Raw genomic sequence first — 18526 nt, forward strand, 5'->3', positions numbered from 1 at the left:
TCTGAAAGCTGAGAAGCACTATTAACTACTATTCATTTGATTATAGAAGAACTAAATTAATGTTTTTATTTATACAATACATACATTAGTGTCAGGTTAACATATATAACTTTTTTAATTCCAAACATCATGGCATACTGTACACAAAATGTCCAAATGTGAGGACATCAATTACAACATGCTTCAAACTGAAGTCACTTCAGAAAAAAAAACAATTTCCACTCCATGTTGATGACCCAATAAAATATAAATAAGCATGATGTTTTTTAAGATTTGGAAGGACGCACAGATTATAAATAAAATGAAAGAATACTGTATACCGTATTTTTCGGACTATAAGTTGCAGTTTTTTTCAGTTTGGCCGGGGGTGCGACTTATACTCAGGAGCGACTAATGTGTGAAATTATTAACACATTACCGTAAAAAATCAAATAATATTATTTAGCTCATTCAGGTAAAAGAATATACGTATAAGATTTCATGGGATTTAGCTATTAGGAGTGACAGATTGTTTGGTAAAAATATAGCATGTTCTATATGTTATAGTTATTTGAATGACTCTTACCATAATATGTTAGGTTAACATAGCAGTTGGTTATTTATGCCTCATATAATGTACACTTATTCAGCCTGTTGTTCACTATTCTTTATTTATTTTAAATTGCCTTTCAAATGTCTATTCTTGGTGTTGGGTTTTAACAAATAAATTTCCCCCAAAAATGCGACTTATACTCCAGTGCGACTTATAGATGTTTTTTTCCTTCTTTATTATGCATTTTCGGCAGGTGCGACTTATACTCCGAAAAATACGGTATATATAACACAAAAAATGAAGTTAAAGCAAAGAAAAGAGAAGTGACTTTAAAATCCCAAACATCATTTTCCAACAAGTTTGAAAAGCTGGTTTTAATCACTGACCAACACAGTCCAAATTGTAAAGTGGATATATTTTATAATACCGGGGACGTGCCCTCGTTACCATCAAATCACTTTTGTTTTCTTAAATACTTAGTTATTCAAAGGTAAAATTACAAGGACCATTATTAAGGACTTTATCAGTTTTGGTTATTTGCTATGAAAGTGCATTTTATCAAAATATATATGTATACATATATATATATAAATATTTAATTAAAAAATAATCAATGCACATTTTTTTCTCATATATCTGTGTATATTTGCTTGTATCAGCAAAACTTAAAACATTTAGGTGAGTGTTTTTAATCATTGAATGTGAATGTTTTGTACTAATTATACATTTATGTTGACCTGTGAGTGGAATGAGTACTGACTTAAAATGAAACGTTCACAATATCCAACCCGCCTAAATAACAGTTTTAAAGCATGAAAAAAACACGGCAGTGTGTTATGACCTATGTGGGCCTACAGTATACTCACACGTCATTAGCAGGGGGGAATAGCATATAGATTTGCATCAAGTAGAAACTACACTCCCTTTCACATTTCTGGAGTAGAAACTCCGCTTTAATCCCAAATGAATCACTTGATGAAGGAGGTGCGGAGGTTGCTAATCTGCATGAAGGAGCTCTACGCTGTGTCTGTACTTTACACGCCCTGCCCTTTCCTTCGGAACGGAGTTGGCCTACAGGCAGTTTCATCAAACCTGTCACACAGTGAAAACAAAAGTGCGGCCTTGTGAGGTCACATGGGTAACAAGTGGTCATCTCGCTCTTCGGGCTCATCCTCTAAAGGTTCTGTGGACACTCCCCTGTAAGTAGGGGGCTCCTCTCGATCCCGCGAGCGACATACAAAGTCGCAACCGTCCTGTAAAGAGAAGGATTAGTGGATTCTAATAAGAGTAGGTGATGCCTTGACGTAATCGTCGTGTTGTACTTACGGCCGAGAGATTGCCGACCTCCACCCAGAAGGCATGATTGGGGAACTGGTCCATGCCTTTGGCCCCGACGATGAGCCGCTGGTAGAGGAAACCTCCAACAAAGTAAACAGCCAGTAGACAGAAAGCACTATAATGAGAGATGACAATCAATGTTTGTACTGGATCTTGTCAAGGGACAATAACGTAGAACGTAAACGTGTTTATAGTCAGTGTGCAGCTTGTTAGGGATGTGAATCTTACAGTAACTCACGATTCGATTCTTGGCGTGACAATTTGGATTCAGAATTGATTCATTACGATTCTTAATTCAAACTGATTCTTGCAATATCTTATTGGATATAACAAATATAATAAGAACCTTTTCAAAACATGTTAAATGTTACAAAGGCTTGACTTGGCAGCGAGTAAGCACAAAGATGGCCAAATACAGTGGTTCTCAAACTTGTATTATTTTTACAAAGTACCAAGTCAGAAAACATTTGGCTCTGCAAGTACCAACATAATGACCAATATTAAAATACAGTATCATAGTATTTGATTTGAAACAAGGCAGAAGTTTTATATATCAAGTATATTGTAACATTACTCACAGTTTTAATATAGGAATAAAAAACTGTTACATTACAATATTGAATGAAATGATTATATGCTGTAAAACTAAATAGAGCTACCGTACCAAAATTTGTGACTCACTGGCCTTAATATATGTCTGTGAACATTGATTCTTATAAAAGTAAACATATATATATATATATATATATATATTTTTTTTTATATATATATATTTACACACACATATATATATATATATAAACATATACATACATGTATACAGTATATATATGCACATATATACACACACACACATATATGTATATATATATGTAAATATATACATATGTATACATATATATGCATATTTATATACATATATACAGTACATATATATTTACAAATACATACATATATACATATATACATATATATGTATATATATATACACGTATACATATACATACACATATACATATATATATATATATATATATATATATATATATATATGTACATACATACATACATACATACATACATACATACATATATATATATATATATATATATATATATATATATATATATATATATATATATATACATACATACATACATACATACATATACATATACATATATATATATACACACACACACACACACATACATACACACAAAACAATTACATAGTGATTCCCAGAGCCCAAAAATTAGTCTGAGGGCTACAGAGTACTCTGGAATGGTACTCAGAATGGTCCATCCATCCATCCATCCATCCATCCATCATCTTCCGCTTATCCGAGGTCGGGTCGCGGGGGCAGCAGCCTAAGCAGGGAAGCCCAGACTTCCCTCTCCCCAGCCACTTCGTCTAGCTCTTCCCGGGGGATCCCGAGGCGTTCCCAGGCCAGCCGGGAGACATAGTCTTCCCAATGTGTCCTGGGTCTTCCCCGTGGCCTCCTACCTGTTGGACGTGCCCTAAACACCTCCCTAGGGAGGCGTTTGGGTGGCATCCTGACCAGATGCCCGAACCACCTCATCTGGCTCCTCTCCATGTGGAGGAGCAGCGGCTTTACTTTGAGTTCCTCCCGGATGGCAGAGCTTCTCACCCTATCTCTAAGGGAGAGCCCCGCCACCCGGGGGAGGAAACTCATTTTGACCGCTTGTACCCGTGATCTTATCCTTTCGGATCACCGCCTGTCGATCGTGAGATCAACAGGCGGATCGGTGCAGCGTCTTCAGTAATGCGGACGTTGTATCGATCCGTTGTGGTGAAGAAGGAGCTAAGCCGGAAGGCAAAGCTCTCAATTTACCGGTCGATCTACATTCCCATCCTCACCTATGGTCATGAGCTCTGGGTCATGACTCAGAATGGTAACAGTTAAAAATGCTACTTCAGTAGAAGCATTTAAGTCCCATCTTAAAACTCATTTTTATGCTCTTGCCTTTAAATAGACCCCCCTTTTAGACCGGTTGATCTGCCGTCTCTTTCCGGTTTTGCCCCCCTGTCCTGCGTGGAGAGATTATCAGGTGACCACAGATGACGCACTAGCTGTTCAAAGTCGGGACCCGGGGTGGACCACTCATCTGTGCGTCAGTTGAGGACGTCTCTGCACTGCTGACTTGTCTGAGATTGGCGAGAGCCTAGAAACCCTAGACAAGTTGCCACCTCATGGCCAAAGTGTAATTTGCTTCTCTCATGTTACCCTCAATGAACTGCAGTGCCCCAGTGTCAGAAGCACTCATGTAGCCTCACCACTGTCGACGAGACAACATTATCTTCCCAAACACTTGTGCTGCCAGCATTTAAGATGATATGTTGACCCGTGGTGAGTGAATAGTAGATCTGAGCTGACGTACAAGCAGTATACTGAAAGTATATCCAAGTTTACTTTCTATAATATTATCCCCTGAGAAGATACTGAGATGCTGTTTGTCGTGTCTTCCAATTCACTCACATGATGAGTATGATGGAGCCGGCGCTAAGCTTGTATTCAAGAGGTGGACACACGGCACTGGACTCTAGCTTGAACTGGTAGAAGCAGTGCTGCTCCCGTTCTCTGTTCTCCTGAACCACCTCCAGTTGGCCCTAGGAAAGTAGAGGATGAACCAGTATGATACTTGCTGATAAAAACAAAAACAAATGAGGGGAAACTGTTTTCCCAATGGATAAACAGTGGAACCTCAATTTACGAATATACTTTTCAATTTAAGAATCAGACCGCATAAAAATATGCTTTGGTGTACGAATCTTGCTCATTCATTCAGTAGAGCAGTGCTGTGCTAATTGACATTTTGTGTGCGTTTCAGTTTGTTTTTAGCCTTTTCATTGCATGTTTTTAGTTTTGCTAGCTGAATATGAGTCCAAAGAAAGCAAAAGACAGGCAATGTGTGGTGTGAAACATTCAAGAAATATTAAGTGTCGCGCCCCCGCTTGAGATTTTAGTTTTTATTCTTAATCATTGTAGTGATCTGGCTGTTTAACTTAAGCCGTTTGTGATTACAAACTAAAGGGTGCACAACAGGGATAGCGACAATGCGTGTGTGTGTCGGCAGGGCAGCTTCATTTGAGTTCTACGAGTTGTTTTGTTTTTACATAGAAAGTTAATCCACCCTTCCCACCCGTAATGTTTGCATGATATACAGCACTTTATACTGTGTACAAAGTGTACAAACTAGGGATGCAACGTTTCGATTTCACAACGATTTGATTCAATGTTTTTTTTGTTGCCGATACGATTCAGTTACAACCTTTTTTTTATTTTAGAATGATGCAAGTACAGTAAATTTTAACAAAAAAAAAATTCACGCAGTGTGACTGTGAAATAGTGCAGTTTTGTATATTGCTGTTTTTTCTTTTAAGCGAATTATGTATGAATGAATTGTAGATGCAAACAAACAACAATTAATTAACTAACTACCGAGGATGTCGTGGTGGTTTGTGCAGCCCTTTGAGACACTAGTGATTTAGGGCTATATAAGTAAACATTGATTGATTGATAATGGCCAATGCATTCACGTCTTATTTAAATAAAGTGCGACCAAAACTCCAGGCTGAATTAACAAGACAAAACACTTTCTGCTCAAATTTTAAACATTAATGCAATTAAAAAAAAAAAATTACAGCGTACAACATTTTAACAGTAGATTTACTTGCTAAATCCCCAACCCGACCAAACAGTTCTCCACCCTGGTGTCGCCGATGATGGACAGCGTCCCAGGTTGTACAGAAGCATGCATGCTCCCTGTTGATAGTGTTGGTCTCCTGCTTTCTAATCTCCATATGTCAGTGTGTGAATGTGTGTGTGAATATGTAAATACTGTCAAAGCGCTGTGGGCTCCTTAAAAAGGGGTAGAAAAGCACTACACAAGTACAACTCACTTACCATTTACTGGCCCCCACCCCCGATCCCTAAGATCACCCGATCAGCTGCTGATGACGGTCCCTGGCACAAGGCTGAAGCTTAGAGGTGACAGAGCTTTCACCGCCGATGCTCACAAGCTCTGGAACGACTTACCTTTGAGTGTTCGACTGGCCTCTTGTCTTACTGTTTTTAAATCGCTCTGAAAAACACACTTTTATTCCCTGGCCTTCAACACTCTGTGATCTCCATCCTGCTATGGTGTCCCATAATGCACCTGCTGTGAACCTGTTTCTCAGTTTTTTTTGTATCTCCTTTGTGTTTGTTCTTTTTTTTATCGTGTTGTGTTTGCTCGTTTTTCTTGTGTTATCTTTTAACCTTCCAATTGTACAGCACTGTGGCTAGCCCTTTGGTAAATTTTAAATGTGCTTTATTAATAAAGTTGATTTGATTTGATAAAAAAAGAAAGACATGTGTACTTGTGAATGATAGACAATTCCAAAAAGGTGCAGTTCCCTATTAAGTTTGTAAGTCAAGGTTTCAATGTTTATAATTAGCTTCTGTCCAGCTTGTTTATGCTACATTCTTGTCTTTGTCTTAACTCCACTGACTTACCGATTCCAAATTTCGGTTGCAAAAAATCATGACAAAGGCTTTCCTCTGTTCTTTGGAGCAGTGGGTGTCGTATTTTTCTCCATTTCCATAGATCAACCACACATAGTCGCCTGCAAGAGGAGAACAGAACATAACATAGTTCTGAATAGGAATGCACCTGCTTTGATACATTATTATGACAAGACACAAAGCAGCTAGCACTAAATATTTACTTATGTTGCATGTGAAATGCTAAACTGCTGCTTGTAAATCTGCCATGGCATTGTCATGCTGATAAAATTACTTTGCTCTTGGAGGAAGTATTCTGTATCATTTATCATGACAGGATGTCCTCTAATCAAATTACAGGAACTGAAGAAATGCAGCTCCGTTGGTGACATGGGTTAACATCACAGCATTTCATAGCAAGTCTTCGCAGTTTGTATGGAATGATGTTCTAACAGTCCATAACTCCATAATTGCTTTTCTGTCTATATTTACTTACTTCCTCCAATGACCTCTGTTGCATTGTACAAGCCAATCACGGTTATCTTCGGTCCCGTCTTCTGGCTTTCCACCTGAATGACACCGGCTCCTGGGACGCCTCCTGCGTCGCCGCACAGCTGGAACGCGTACGAGTACTTTCCTTCTCCAATCTGCATCTCCGCCGTAAAGCTATCATCGACGTAGAGAAGAAGACGACACGCTCTGGTAACGAACATACTAACGTCAACGGCTGTGTCTCTTACTTCTTGCGGGCGAGCGGTTCTATTCGCCGCAGGACCTTTCGTTCGGACTCGGATTCAAAGACGAGTTTGCAGTTCTTGGTGCCGTCATCGGCGTGAGTCCCGCTGCCTCGCAGGAAAAGCTGAACCATCAACGTCCAAACCAGGAGAGATCCTTGACTGGGAGAGGTTAACACCTGCCAGAGACATTGTTGCATTACGTTATTAATACAAGTGAATGATGATAATACAATGGAATGATTGTTTATTGTGCTACATAAAAGTCATCGTTTAATAGGTTGTAATGTAAATCATGGTTGTTTGATGTGAAATTATACTAATATCAATGTAGTTTTTTTGTCTAAATATTCTAGTTCCCCCAGTTCCCATGGGTAATTATTCAACATAGGGCTGGGCGATATATCAATATACTCATTATATTGCGGGTTTGTCTCTGTGAGATATAGAAAATGACTATATCATGATATTCGAGTATACATTCTCACGCAGTTGCTTTTAGCTGCTGGCATTACACTACAGGCTCTTCCCACTCTTTCTTGTCTCTCCTTCTCACAGAGATGTAAAACAAACGCACCTTCTTGCATACGTCACATACTGTCAAACGCCCTCGGGGAGCAGAGCGGTAGCAGCATGGGTAACGTTAGCTGTGGTGCGAGTAGTAATATGAGAGAAAGAAGGTGCGAAGAATTACATAAGTCCCAAGAAAAAAAAAGCACTAGGTCCATCGTCTGGCGGTGGTTTGGCTTCAAGTGGGAATATGTTGAACAGACAACCGTAATTTGTCAAGTGTGGGGCAAAAGCGTTGCTACAAAAAGTATCATTACTGCTAATATGTAGCATCATTTGAAAAATCACCTGCTAGAGAATGAAGAGTGTTTACTCCGCATGTCAACATCTCCATTCGGTGCCACACGTCCACACCATAAAGAGTGCAGAGGTAAACATTTCCAGATCAACACCGTATGAAAAAAATATCCATCCATCCATCTATCCATCCATCCATCTTCTTCCGCTTATCCGAGGTCGGGTCGCGGGGGCAGCAGCCTAAGCAGGGAAGCCCAGACTTCCCTCTCTCCAGCCACTTCGTCCAGCTCCTCCCGCGGGATCCCGAGGCGTTCCCAGGCCAGCCGGGAGACATAGTCTTCCCAACATGTCCTGGGTCTTCCCCGTGGCCTCCTACCGGTTGGGCGTGCCCTAAACACCTCCCTAGGGAGGCGTTCGGGTGGCATCCTGACCAGATGCCCGAACCACCTCATCTGGCTCCTCTCGATGTGGAGGAGCAGCGGCTTTACTTTGAGTTCCTCCCGGATGGCAGAGCTTCTCACCCTATCTCTAAGGGAGAGCCCCGCCACACGGCGGAGGAAACTCATTTGGGCCGCTTGTACCCGTGATCTTATCCTTTCGGTCATGACCCAAAGCTCATGACCATAGGTGAGGATGGGAACGTAGATCGACATGGTAAATTGAGAGCTTTGCCTTCCAGCTCAGCTCCTTCTTCACAACAAAGGAACGGTACAACGTCCGCATTACTGAAGACGCCGCACCGATCCGCCTGTCGATCTCATGATCCACTCTTCCCCCACTCGTGAACAAGTCTCCTAGGTACTTGAACTAATCCACTTGGGGCAGGGTCTCCTCCCCAACCCGGAGATGGCACTCCACCCTTTTCCGGGAGAGAACCATGGACTCGGATTTGGAGGAGCTGATTCTCATTCCGGTCGCTTCACACTCGGCTGCGAACCGATCCAGTGAGAGCTGAAGATCCCGGTCAGATGAAGACATCAGGACCAAATTGTAAACAACTAAAGGAGATAATGTCCGCAGTAACCTACCACAAAGGGCTGGGCGATATATCGATATGCACAATATATCGCGGGTTTGTCTCTGTGCGATATAGAAAATGACTATGTCGTGATATTTGAGTATACGTTCTCACGCAGTTACTTTTAGCTGCGGGCATTACACTACAGGCTCTTCCCACTCCTTCTTGTGTCTCCTTCTCACAGACAGTAAGCGCACCTTCTTACACACGTCACAAACTGTCACGTCATACGTCAAACGTATATGCCCTCGCGGAGCAGAGAGGTAGCAGCATGGGTAACGTTAGCTGTGATGCTAGCGAAGCCGTGCGAGTGGTAATACGAGAGAAAGAAGGTGCGAATCTGGTAACAAATGAAGGAAGAATTAATTCCCAAGAAAAACAGCAGGGGGTCCATCGTCTGGCGGGGGTTTGGCTTCAAGCGGGAAGATGTCGAATGGATAACTTTAATTTGTCAAGTGTGGGGCACAAGCGTTACTACGAAAAGTAGCATTACTGTTAATATGTAGCATAATTTGAAAAGTCACCTGCTAATAACTGTTTAACAAATAGTTTTGTTCAAATGAATTAGTTCTGATTTCCCTCTCTGCATGAAAGTTTAAAATTAGCAAATATTAATGCAGTTTCAACAAGAATGTTTTAATGTAGACACATAAGTCATCATACTGCTGTGATTATATGTATCAAGTGTTAATTCAAGGCTAAGGCAAAATATCGAGATATATATCGTGCATAGCAATATGGCCTAAAAAATATTGAGATATTACAAAAAAGATCATACCGCCCAGCCCTAATTCAACCAATTTTCCCTCCAATTTTTCATGTGTGAGCAAACGCCAAAACTCCTTGAGCATTCAATGGAGCACATGTGAGCGACGGCAGACGTGCACACTGTTATGCGCTTATCTTTTTATTTGATTTTGTGTGCGGCCTAGATTTGCCGTGCGCAGAAGACACGGGAGCAGTGTGCAATTGCACAGGCGCATACCTTAAAGGGAACGTTGAATTCAACATAGTGAATATGTAAACATATGCAAGATACATGCTAAATATGGTATGAATTGCATTTCACTCTATTTGTTCATGTACTGGGCAGCACGGTGGTAGAGGGGTGAGTGCATCTGCCTCACAAGTCAAAGGTCATGAGTAGTCCTGGGTTCAAACCCGGGCTCGGGATCTTTCTGTGTGGAGTTTGCATGTTTTCCCCGTGACTGCGTGGGTTCCCTAGGGCAGTGTTTTTCAACCTTTTTTGAGGCAAGGCACATTTTTTTCGATTAAAAAATACAGAGGCACACCACTAGCAAAAAAGTCAAAAATTAAACTCCACCAGGTCGTCATGACTTATTTAGAGTTTGTTAGTGTTTTCCTGTGTGTAGTGCTTTAGTTCTTGTCTTGCGCTGTTATTTTGGTGGCCCTTCCTGTTTTGTTGGTGTTTTCCTGTAGCAGTTTCATGTCTTCCTTTTGAGAGCTATTCCCCGCACCTGCCTCTTGTTAGCAAGCAAGACTATTGAATTTGTTGCTGTCTTTCTTTGTGTGGACTTTGTTGATTGTCACGTCATGTACGGATGTACTTTGTGGACGCCGTAAGTTTTTGCTGTCGTCCAGCATTTTGTTTCCGTTTACTTTGTAGCCGGTTCAGTTTTACTTTCACTTTGCATAGCCTTTGACTTTTCCTTTCCCTTTTGTTCAATTTAGGTTTACGCATTACATACCTTTTTGCCTGCACCCTGCCTCCCGCTGTGGTCTGCATATTGGAATCACAACAAACCATCCTCGTCTCACCCGACACATTCCGACTTTTACAAAGCAATGAACTACCAGCTGCCACTTACTGACATGGAGTATTAGGTGGTTACCCTGCCGAGTTCTACACAGCACAGACACTAAGCAATGGCACATTATTTACAGATTACAATTATTGATTAGGTGGCGACTTGTCCAGGGTGTACCCTGCCTTCCGCCCGATTGTAGCTGAGATAGGCGCCAGCGCCCCCCGCGATTTGCAAAAAATATTTTTGGGGACCAATTAGGTGAAGTTGCGTAATTTCCCACGGCACACCAGACACTATCTCACGGTACACTAGTGTGCCGCGGCACAGTGGTTGAAAAACACTGCCCTAAGGGTACTGGGGCTTCCTCCCACTTCCAAAGACATGCACCTGGGGATAGTTTGATTGGCAACACTAAATTGGCCCTAGTGAAGTGAAGTGAATTATATTTATATAGCGCTTTTTCTCTAGTGACTCAAAGCGCTTTACATAGTGAAACCCAATATCTAAGTTACATTTAAACCAGTGTGGGTGGCACTGGGAGCAGGTGGGTAAAGTGTCTTGCCCGAGGACACAACGGCAGTGACTAGGTTGGCGGAAGCGGGAATCGAACCTGCAACCCTCAAGTTGCTGGCACGGCCTCTCTACCAATCGAGCTAAATTAGTGTGTGAATGTGAGTGTGAATGTTGTCTGTCCATCTGACGTGGCGACTTGTCCAGGGTGTACTCCGCCTTCCGCCCGAATGCAGCTGAGATAGGTTGCAGCGACCCCAAAAGGGACAAGCGGTAGGAAATGGATGGATGTTCATGTACTTGACTACAAGTAAAATCAACTTTTGAAGCAAACCGTAAAGAGTCATAAAACACGACAATGTCGTGAACGTACCTGCATTCTGTCAGCTTTAACAGCGTTGGAGAAGTTACAAGTGATGCAGCGAGCCTCCTTCTGCTAGAGACACTTCCTGGTTGACTTCAGCAAAAAAAAAAAAAAAAGAGTTCGGCTTCTAATTTCTCCCTAAATTATACCAACAAATACATATTTATACCAGCCTTCAAACGAGAAGGCTGCCGTTTCTTTACGACCACGCTCTTTTTAGTCGGAGAAAAGTGTTTTAGACACGACTTGATGCGAGCAGGAGTGGAGTGCTTCCAAAGTGCGGAAGTGAAACTAAACGTGTCGTCACGTGACCGCAGCGTCCAATGAGAAGCGCGAGATTCCGCTACGTGACGTCAGCAGACCGGAAGCGTCTCTGCAACGGAAGAAGAAAAAAAAACTGGGAAATTAATAGTAAGTATTTTGTTTTGTTTTTTACTTTTGAACAACATACACTATAAATGGCCATGACCATGTGAATGTTATTATTTTTTAAACAACAATTTAAAAAGGCCAGTATAGTTCATCTTAAAATTGATATAAAACAACATACCGTATGTCCTTGAATTGCCGCCGGGGCGCTAATTAATTTAAAACCTTTATTTACTCCTGCGCTTACCAATGGCATGCAGTACACATTTGAGTGTGATACAATCTTGGACCTTAAATCATACTGAATAGCTCTTAATCTTCTTCCCTTTATGCGATTTCAAATTACCATCAACCTCCTCCATTTTGAAAATGATGACAGGGGTAGTGTCACTCGTGACGTCACGAGTTTGACCCGGCAGTAATACCGGCACTTACCAAAGGAATGCAGTAAAAATTGGAGTGTGATGTAAGCTTGGACTTTAAATCCTACTGAATAGCTCTTAATCTCTTTCCCTTTATTCGATTTCGAATTACCGGTATTAAAATCAGCCTCTTCCATTTTGAAAATGATGACAGGGGAAGTGTCACTCGTGACGTCACGAGTTTGACCGGGCGGTAATACCGGCACTTACCAAAGGCATGCAGTAAACATTTGAGTGTGATGTAAGCATTTACCTTAAATCCTACTGAATAGCTCTTAATCTTCTTCCCTTTATGCGATTTCAAATCGTACCATCAACCTCCTCCATCTTGAAAATGATTACAGGGGAAGTGTCACTCGTGACGTCACCAGTTTGACCCAGCGGTAATACCGGCACTTACCAAAGGAATGAAGTAAAAATTTGAGTGTGATGTAAGCTTGGACTTTAAATCCTACTGAATAGCTCTTAATCTCTTTCTCTTTATTCGATTTCAAATTACCGGTATTGAAATCAGCCTTCTCCATTTTGAAAATGATGACAGGGGAAGTGTCACTCGTGACGTCACGAGTTTGACCGGGCGGTAATACCGGCACTTACCAAAGGCATGCAGTAAACATTTGAGTGTGATGTAAGCTTTGACCTTAAATCCTACTGAATAGCTCTTAATCTTCTTCCCTTTATGCAATTTCAAATCGTACCATCAACCTCCTCCATCTTGAAAATGATTACAGGGGAAGTGTCACTCGTGACGTCACCAGTTTGACCCAGCGGTAATACCGGCACTTACCAAAGGAATGAAGTAAAAATTTGAGTGTGATGTAAGCTTGGACTTTAAATCCTACTGAATAGCTCTTAATCTCTTTCTCTTTATTCGATTTCAAATTACCGGTATTGAAATCAGCCTCCTCCATTTTGAAAATGATGACAGGGGAAGTGTCACTCGTGACGTCACGAGTTTGACCGGGCGGTAATACCGGCACTTACCAAAGGCATGCAGTAAACATTTGAGTGTGATGTAAGCATTGACCTTAAATCCTACTGAATAGCTCTTAATCTTCTTCCCTTTATGCGATTTCAAATCGTACCATCAACCTCCTCCATCTTGAAAATGATTACAGGGGAAGTGTCACTCGTGACGTCACGAGTTTGACCCAGCGGTAACATTGGCACTTACCAAAGGAATGCAGTAAACATTTGAGTGTGATGTAAGCTTGGACTTTCAATCCTACTGAATAGCTCTTAATCTCTTTCTCTTTATTCGATTTCAAATTACCGGTATTGAAATCAGCCTCCTCCATTTTGAAAATGATGACAGGGGAAGTGTCACTCGTGACGTCACGAGTTTGACCCGGCAGTAATACCGGCACTTACCAAAGGCATGCAGTAAAAATTTGAGTGTGATGTAAGCTTGGACCTTAAATCCTACTGAATAGCTCTTAATCTTCTTCCCTTTATGCGATTTCAAATCGTACCATCAACCTCCTCCACTTGGAAAATGATGACAGGGGAAGTGTCACTTGTGACGTCACGAGTTTGACCCGGCAGTAATACCGGCACTTACCAAAGGCATGCAGTAAAAATTTGAGTGTGATGTAAGCTTGGACCTTAAATCCTACTGAATAGCTCTTAATCTTCTTCCCTTTATGCGATTTCAAATCGCCGGTATTGAAATCAGCCTCCTCCATTTTGAAAATAATGACAGGGGAATTATCACTCGTGACGTCACAGGTTTGACCAGGCGGTAATACTAAGCATGCGCTAATTATTTTGCGAAGCGAGTTTGACCCGGCAGTAATTCAAGGCAGGCGCATACTATATGCCCTGCGGCAATTCAAGGAAATACAGTAGTTGCCAACCATATTGAAAATTCCATCCATCCATTTACTACCGCTTATTCCCTTTGGGGTCGCGGGAGACGCTGGTGCCACTGTCAGCTACATTTGGGCGGAAGGCGGTGTACACCCTGGACAAGTCGCCACCTCATTGCCGGGCCAACACAGATAGACAAACAACATTCACACTCACATTCACACACTAGGACCAATTTAGTGTTGCCATGTCAACCTATCCCCAGGTGCATGTTTTTGGCGGTGAGAGGAAGCCAGAGTACAGAAAGATCCCTTCGTTTTGTAAGGCAGACGCACTAACCCCTGTCCCACCGTGCTGCCCATATTGCAAATTGTTAAACTCTTAATGCAGGGGTGTCAAATTCATTTTAGCTCAGGGGCCGCGTAGGGGAAAAAATGTGCACACTCGGGCCGGACGATTAAAATAATGGCATTAAAACCAAAAAAAAGGGCAACTTTAGATTGTTTTCTTTGTCTTACTTTGACTAAACATAGAAGAAACACATTCTGAAAGTATTGCAATCATCATCATCATCATCCATCCATCCATTTCCTACCGCTTGTCCCTTTTGGTGTCGCGGGGGGTGCTGGAGCCTAGCTCAGCTGCATATTTTTTTTTTTTCATGAATTAAGTAACGTTCATGACATCCTTTTTCCAAAACACAATATAGAATGTGACATACAACAGAATAATGCATACATTTATCATTTGTTTTCAAAACGGTTACAAAAAAGTGCGACTCCAAAAATGTACTGTGGCACCCCATTTTTATGACTCGATTTTGAAAATTCCTAGCGCCAACACTAATGAAGTATTGGTGCGTGCAAAACAGCAGCAGGCAGCTGTGGCTTGCGGGCCGGTTCTAATACTAATCAAAAATCCATAGATAATTCATTCACCTTGACATTGACACAGAAGGTCTAAAGTTCAGACCAAATAACCCCTTGTATCATCCATCTATCCATCCATTCCTACCGCTTATTCCCTTCGGGGTCGCGGGAGGCGCTGGTGCCTATCTCAGCTACAATCGGGCAGAAGGCGGTGTACACCCTGGACAAGTCACCACCTCATCACAGACCCCTTGTATCAGTGGTTCTTAAACCTTTTTTTTAACCAAATGGTAATAGGTTGTATTTGTATAGCACTTTTCTACCCCTTTTTAAGGAGCCCAAAGCGCTTTGACAGTATTTCCACATTCGCCCATTCACACACTGACGGCGGGAGCTGCCATGCAATGCAATGCGCACACCAGGCCCATCAGGAGCAAGGGTAAAGTGTCTTGCCCAAGGACACAACGGACATGACTAGGATGGTAGAAGGTGGGGATTGAACCAACAACCCTCAGATTGCTGGCACAGCCACTCTACCAACTTCGCCACGCCATCCTACAACACAAATGCTGTGAAAAAATAAAAATAAAACAAAAATGCTGTAAACCAAACGACTTGTGTGCCTCGCCTCAAGTATGGAGAGCCAGCTGATTAGTTTAAGAAAGTGGTTCTCAAACCTTTTTCACCAAGCACCACAATAATGACCAACATTAAAATACAGTAGCGTAGTAGGCCTAAGTATTTAAAAAAAAAACATTTAACATAACATTGCATAAAGTTTAACCAGTAACAAACACTGTTGGAAAAAAAAACACTGTACTTTAATCAAGTGATTTTTGGGCGTACCACTATGTGGAGCCCACGTACCACAAGTGGTACAGTACCACAGTTCGAAAAAAAACTGGTTTAGGGTATATTACTAGGTAACCAAGTACTACCTCAGAAAACACTTGGCTTTCCAAGTACCACAATAATGACCAACATCAAAATACAGTAGCGTTGTAGGCCTAAATATTCATTAAAACAAGGCAGAGGTTGTATTTAACACGTATATTTAATATGTTTGGTCACCATAACATCACGCAAAGGTCGAACAGTTACACTGTGTTTGAATATTTAATTTGAGTGATTCTTTGGCGTATCACGAGCTGGAGCCCACATACCACGAGTGGTACACGTACCACTGCTTATCAATCACTGCCTTATATCATTCCTTATGAAGTAAAGTGCTTAAAAACAATAAAATAACATAAATTTGATCACATTGTGAGGGTATCATACTCGCAACTCTTGCACTATGACATCAGAGCAGAATTAACTGCATCCATCCATCCATTTCCTACCGCTTATTCCCTTTGGGGTCGCGGGGGGCGCCGGTGCCTATCTCAGCTACAATCGGGCGGAGGGCATCGTACACCCTGGACAAGTCGCCACCTCATCGCAGGGCAGGATTAACTCCCTTTTGTAATATAATAATAATAATAATATGTTTTATTTGGTGTAGCGCCTTTCAGAGTACTCAAAGACGCTTTATATGATAAACAATTAAAATAATAAACAGTTCAAAGTGATAATACAAAATACAGGCAATATAAAAGCAGTACATTGTAAAATACATAATAATACCAGACATTACAAGACACAGAACCTAGCCTTCTAGCCTTTAAATAGACTCCCTTTTTAGACCAGTTGATCTGCCGTTTCTTTTCTTTTTCTTCCATGTCCCACTCTCCCGTGTGGAGGGGGTCCGGTCCGATCCGGTGGCCATGTACTGCTCGCCTGTGTATCGGCTGGGGACATCTCTGCGCTGCTGGTCCGCCTCCGCTTGGGATGGTTTCCTGCTGGCTCCGCTGTGAACGGGACTCTCGCTGCTGTGTCTTGGATCCTCTTTGGACTGGACTCTCGCGACTGTGTTGTATCCATTGTGGATTGAACTTTCACAGTATCATGTTAGACCCGCTCGACATCCATTGCTTTCCTCCTCTCCAAGGTTCTCATAGTCATCATTGTCACCGACGTCCCACTGGGTCATTATTGTCACCAATGTCCCACTGGGTGTGAGTTTTCCTACCGAGGATGTCGTGGTGGTTTGTGCAGCCCTTTGAGACACTAGTGATTTAGGGCTATATAAGTAAACATTGATTGATTGATTGACAGAACACTAATCACAGGTTAAAAGCAATGATTAGTGTTCTGTGTCTTGTAATGTCCTGTTTTGTAAATCAATCAATCATCGATCAATGTTTATTTATATAGCCCTAAATCAGAAGTGTCTCAAAGGGCTGCACAAGCCACAACGACATCCTCGGTTCAGAGCCCACATAAGTACAAGGAAAAACCCACAACCCAGTGCGATGTCAATGTGAATGACTATGAGAGGCCTTGGAAACAACAGATGTGGGTGACACCCCCCCTTCCCCCCCCTCCTTCCCCACACACACACTCTCCCAGCCCTCTAGAGGAGACCGGATGCAATGGGCGTCGACTGGGTCTAACATAATATTGTGACAGTCCAGTCCATAGAGGATCTAACATAATAGTAAGAGTCCAATCCATGGTGGGGCCAGCAGGAGGCCATCCCGAGCAGAGATGGGTCAGCAGCGCAGAGATGTCCCCAACCAATTTACAGGGGGGCGGTCCACCCCGAGTCCCGACTCTGGACAGCCAGCACTTCATCCATGGCCACCGGACCTGTGCCCCCCCTCCACAAGGGAGAGCGGGGCAAGGAGAAAGGAAAAGAAACGGCAAATCAACTGGTCTTAAGAGGGCGTCTATTTAAAGCAGGAGTCCCCAAACTACGGCCCACGAGCCAGATCCGGCCCGCCAGCGTTCGAGATCTGGCCTGCGGGAAGTCCCAAGTTATTTTTTTTTTTTTTATCTGTCCTTTCTTTTTTCGGTTCGCAGCCGAGTGTGAAGCGACCGGAATGAGAATCAGCACCTCCAAGTCCGAGTCCACGGTTCTCGCCCGGAAAAGGGTGGAGTGCCATCTCCGGGTTGGGGAGGAGACCCTGCCCCAAGTGGAGGAGTTCAATTACCTAGGAGTTTTGTTCACGAGTGAGGGAAGAGTGGATCGTGAGATCGACAGGCGGATCGGTGCGTCTTCAGTAATGCGGACGTTGTACCGATCTATTGTGGTGAAGAAGGGGCTGAGCCGGAAGGCAAAGCTCTCAATTTACCGGTCGATCTACGTTCCCATCCTCACCTATGGTCATGAGCTTTGGGTCATGACCGAAAGGACAAGCGGCCGAAATGAGTTTCCTCCGCCGCGTGGCGGGGCTCTCCCTTAGAGATAGGGTGAGAAGCTCTGTCATCCGGGAGGAACTCAAAGTAAAGCCGCTGCTCCTCCACATCGAGAGGAGCCAGATGAGGTGGTTCGGGCATCTGGTCAGGATGCCACCCGAACGCCTCCCTAGGGAGGTGTTTAGGGCACGTCCAACGGGTAGGAGGCCACGGGGAAGACCCAGGACACGTTGGGAA

The 18526-nt window shown here is 42.6% G+C and overlaps 1 protein-coding gene across 1 annotated transcript; it reads right to left on the minus strand.

Annotated features, from left to right (window-relative positions):
• Window positions 1-91: 91 nt before the first annotated feature.
• m6pr (mannose-6-phosphate receptor (cation dependent)) lies at window positions 92-11879 on the minus strand. Its single transcript, XM_061914946.1, has 7 exons — window positions 11590-11879; window positions 7119-7291; window positions 6875-7044; window positions 6391-6500; window positions 4372-4502; window positions 1859-1985; window positions 92-1785 (listed from the first exon to the last, which is right to left on the minus strand). Exons 1-7 carry the CDS (start codon window positions 11593-11595, stop codon window positions 1663-1665), a joined length of 840 nt encoding a protein of 279 aa, XP_061770930.1. The 5' UTR covers window positions 11596-11879; the 3' UTR covers window positions 92-1662.
• Window positions 11880-18526: the final 6647 nt, after the last annotated feature.

This window comes from Nerophis ophidion, linkage group LG11 (assembly GCF_033978795.1).
Source record: "Nerophis ophidion isolate RoL-2023_Sa linkage group LG11, RoL_Noph_v1.0, whole genome shotgun sequence".
NCBI classification, from domain to species: domain Eukaryota; kingdom Metazoa; phylum Chordata; class Actinopteri; order Syngnathiformes; family Syngnathidae; genus Nerophis; species Nerophis ophidion.

Coding starts and splice junctions, on each gene's coding strand:
- m6pr (XM_061914946.1), bottom strand. Junction 6,501..6,874: donor AACAGAGGTCATTGGAGGAA/GTAAGTAAATAT, acceptor CTCCTCTTGCAG/GCGACTATGTGTGGTTGATC. Junction 4,503..6,390: donor GCAACCGAAATTTGGAATCG/GTAAGTCAGTGG, acceptor CTACTTTCCTAG/GGCCAACTGGAGGTGGTTCA.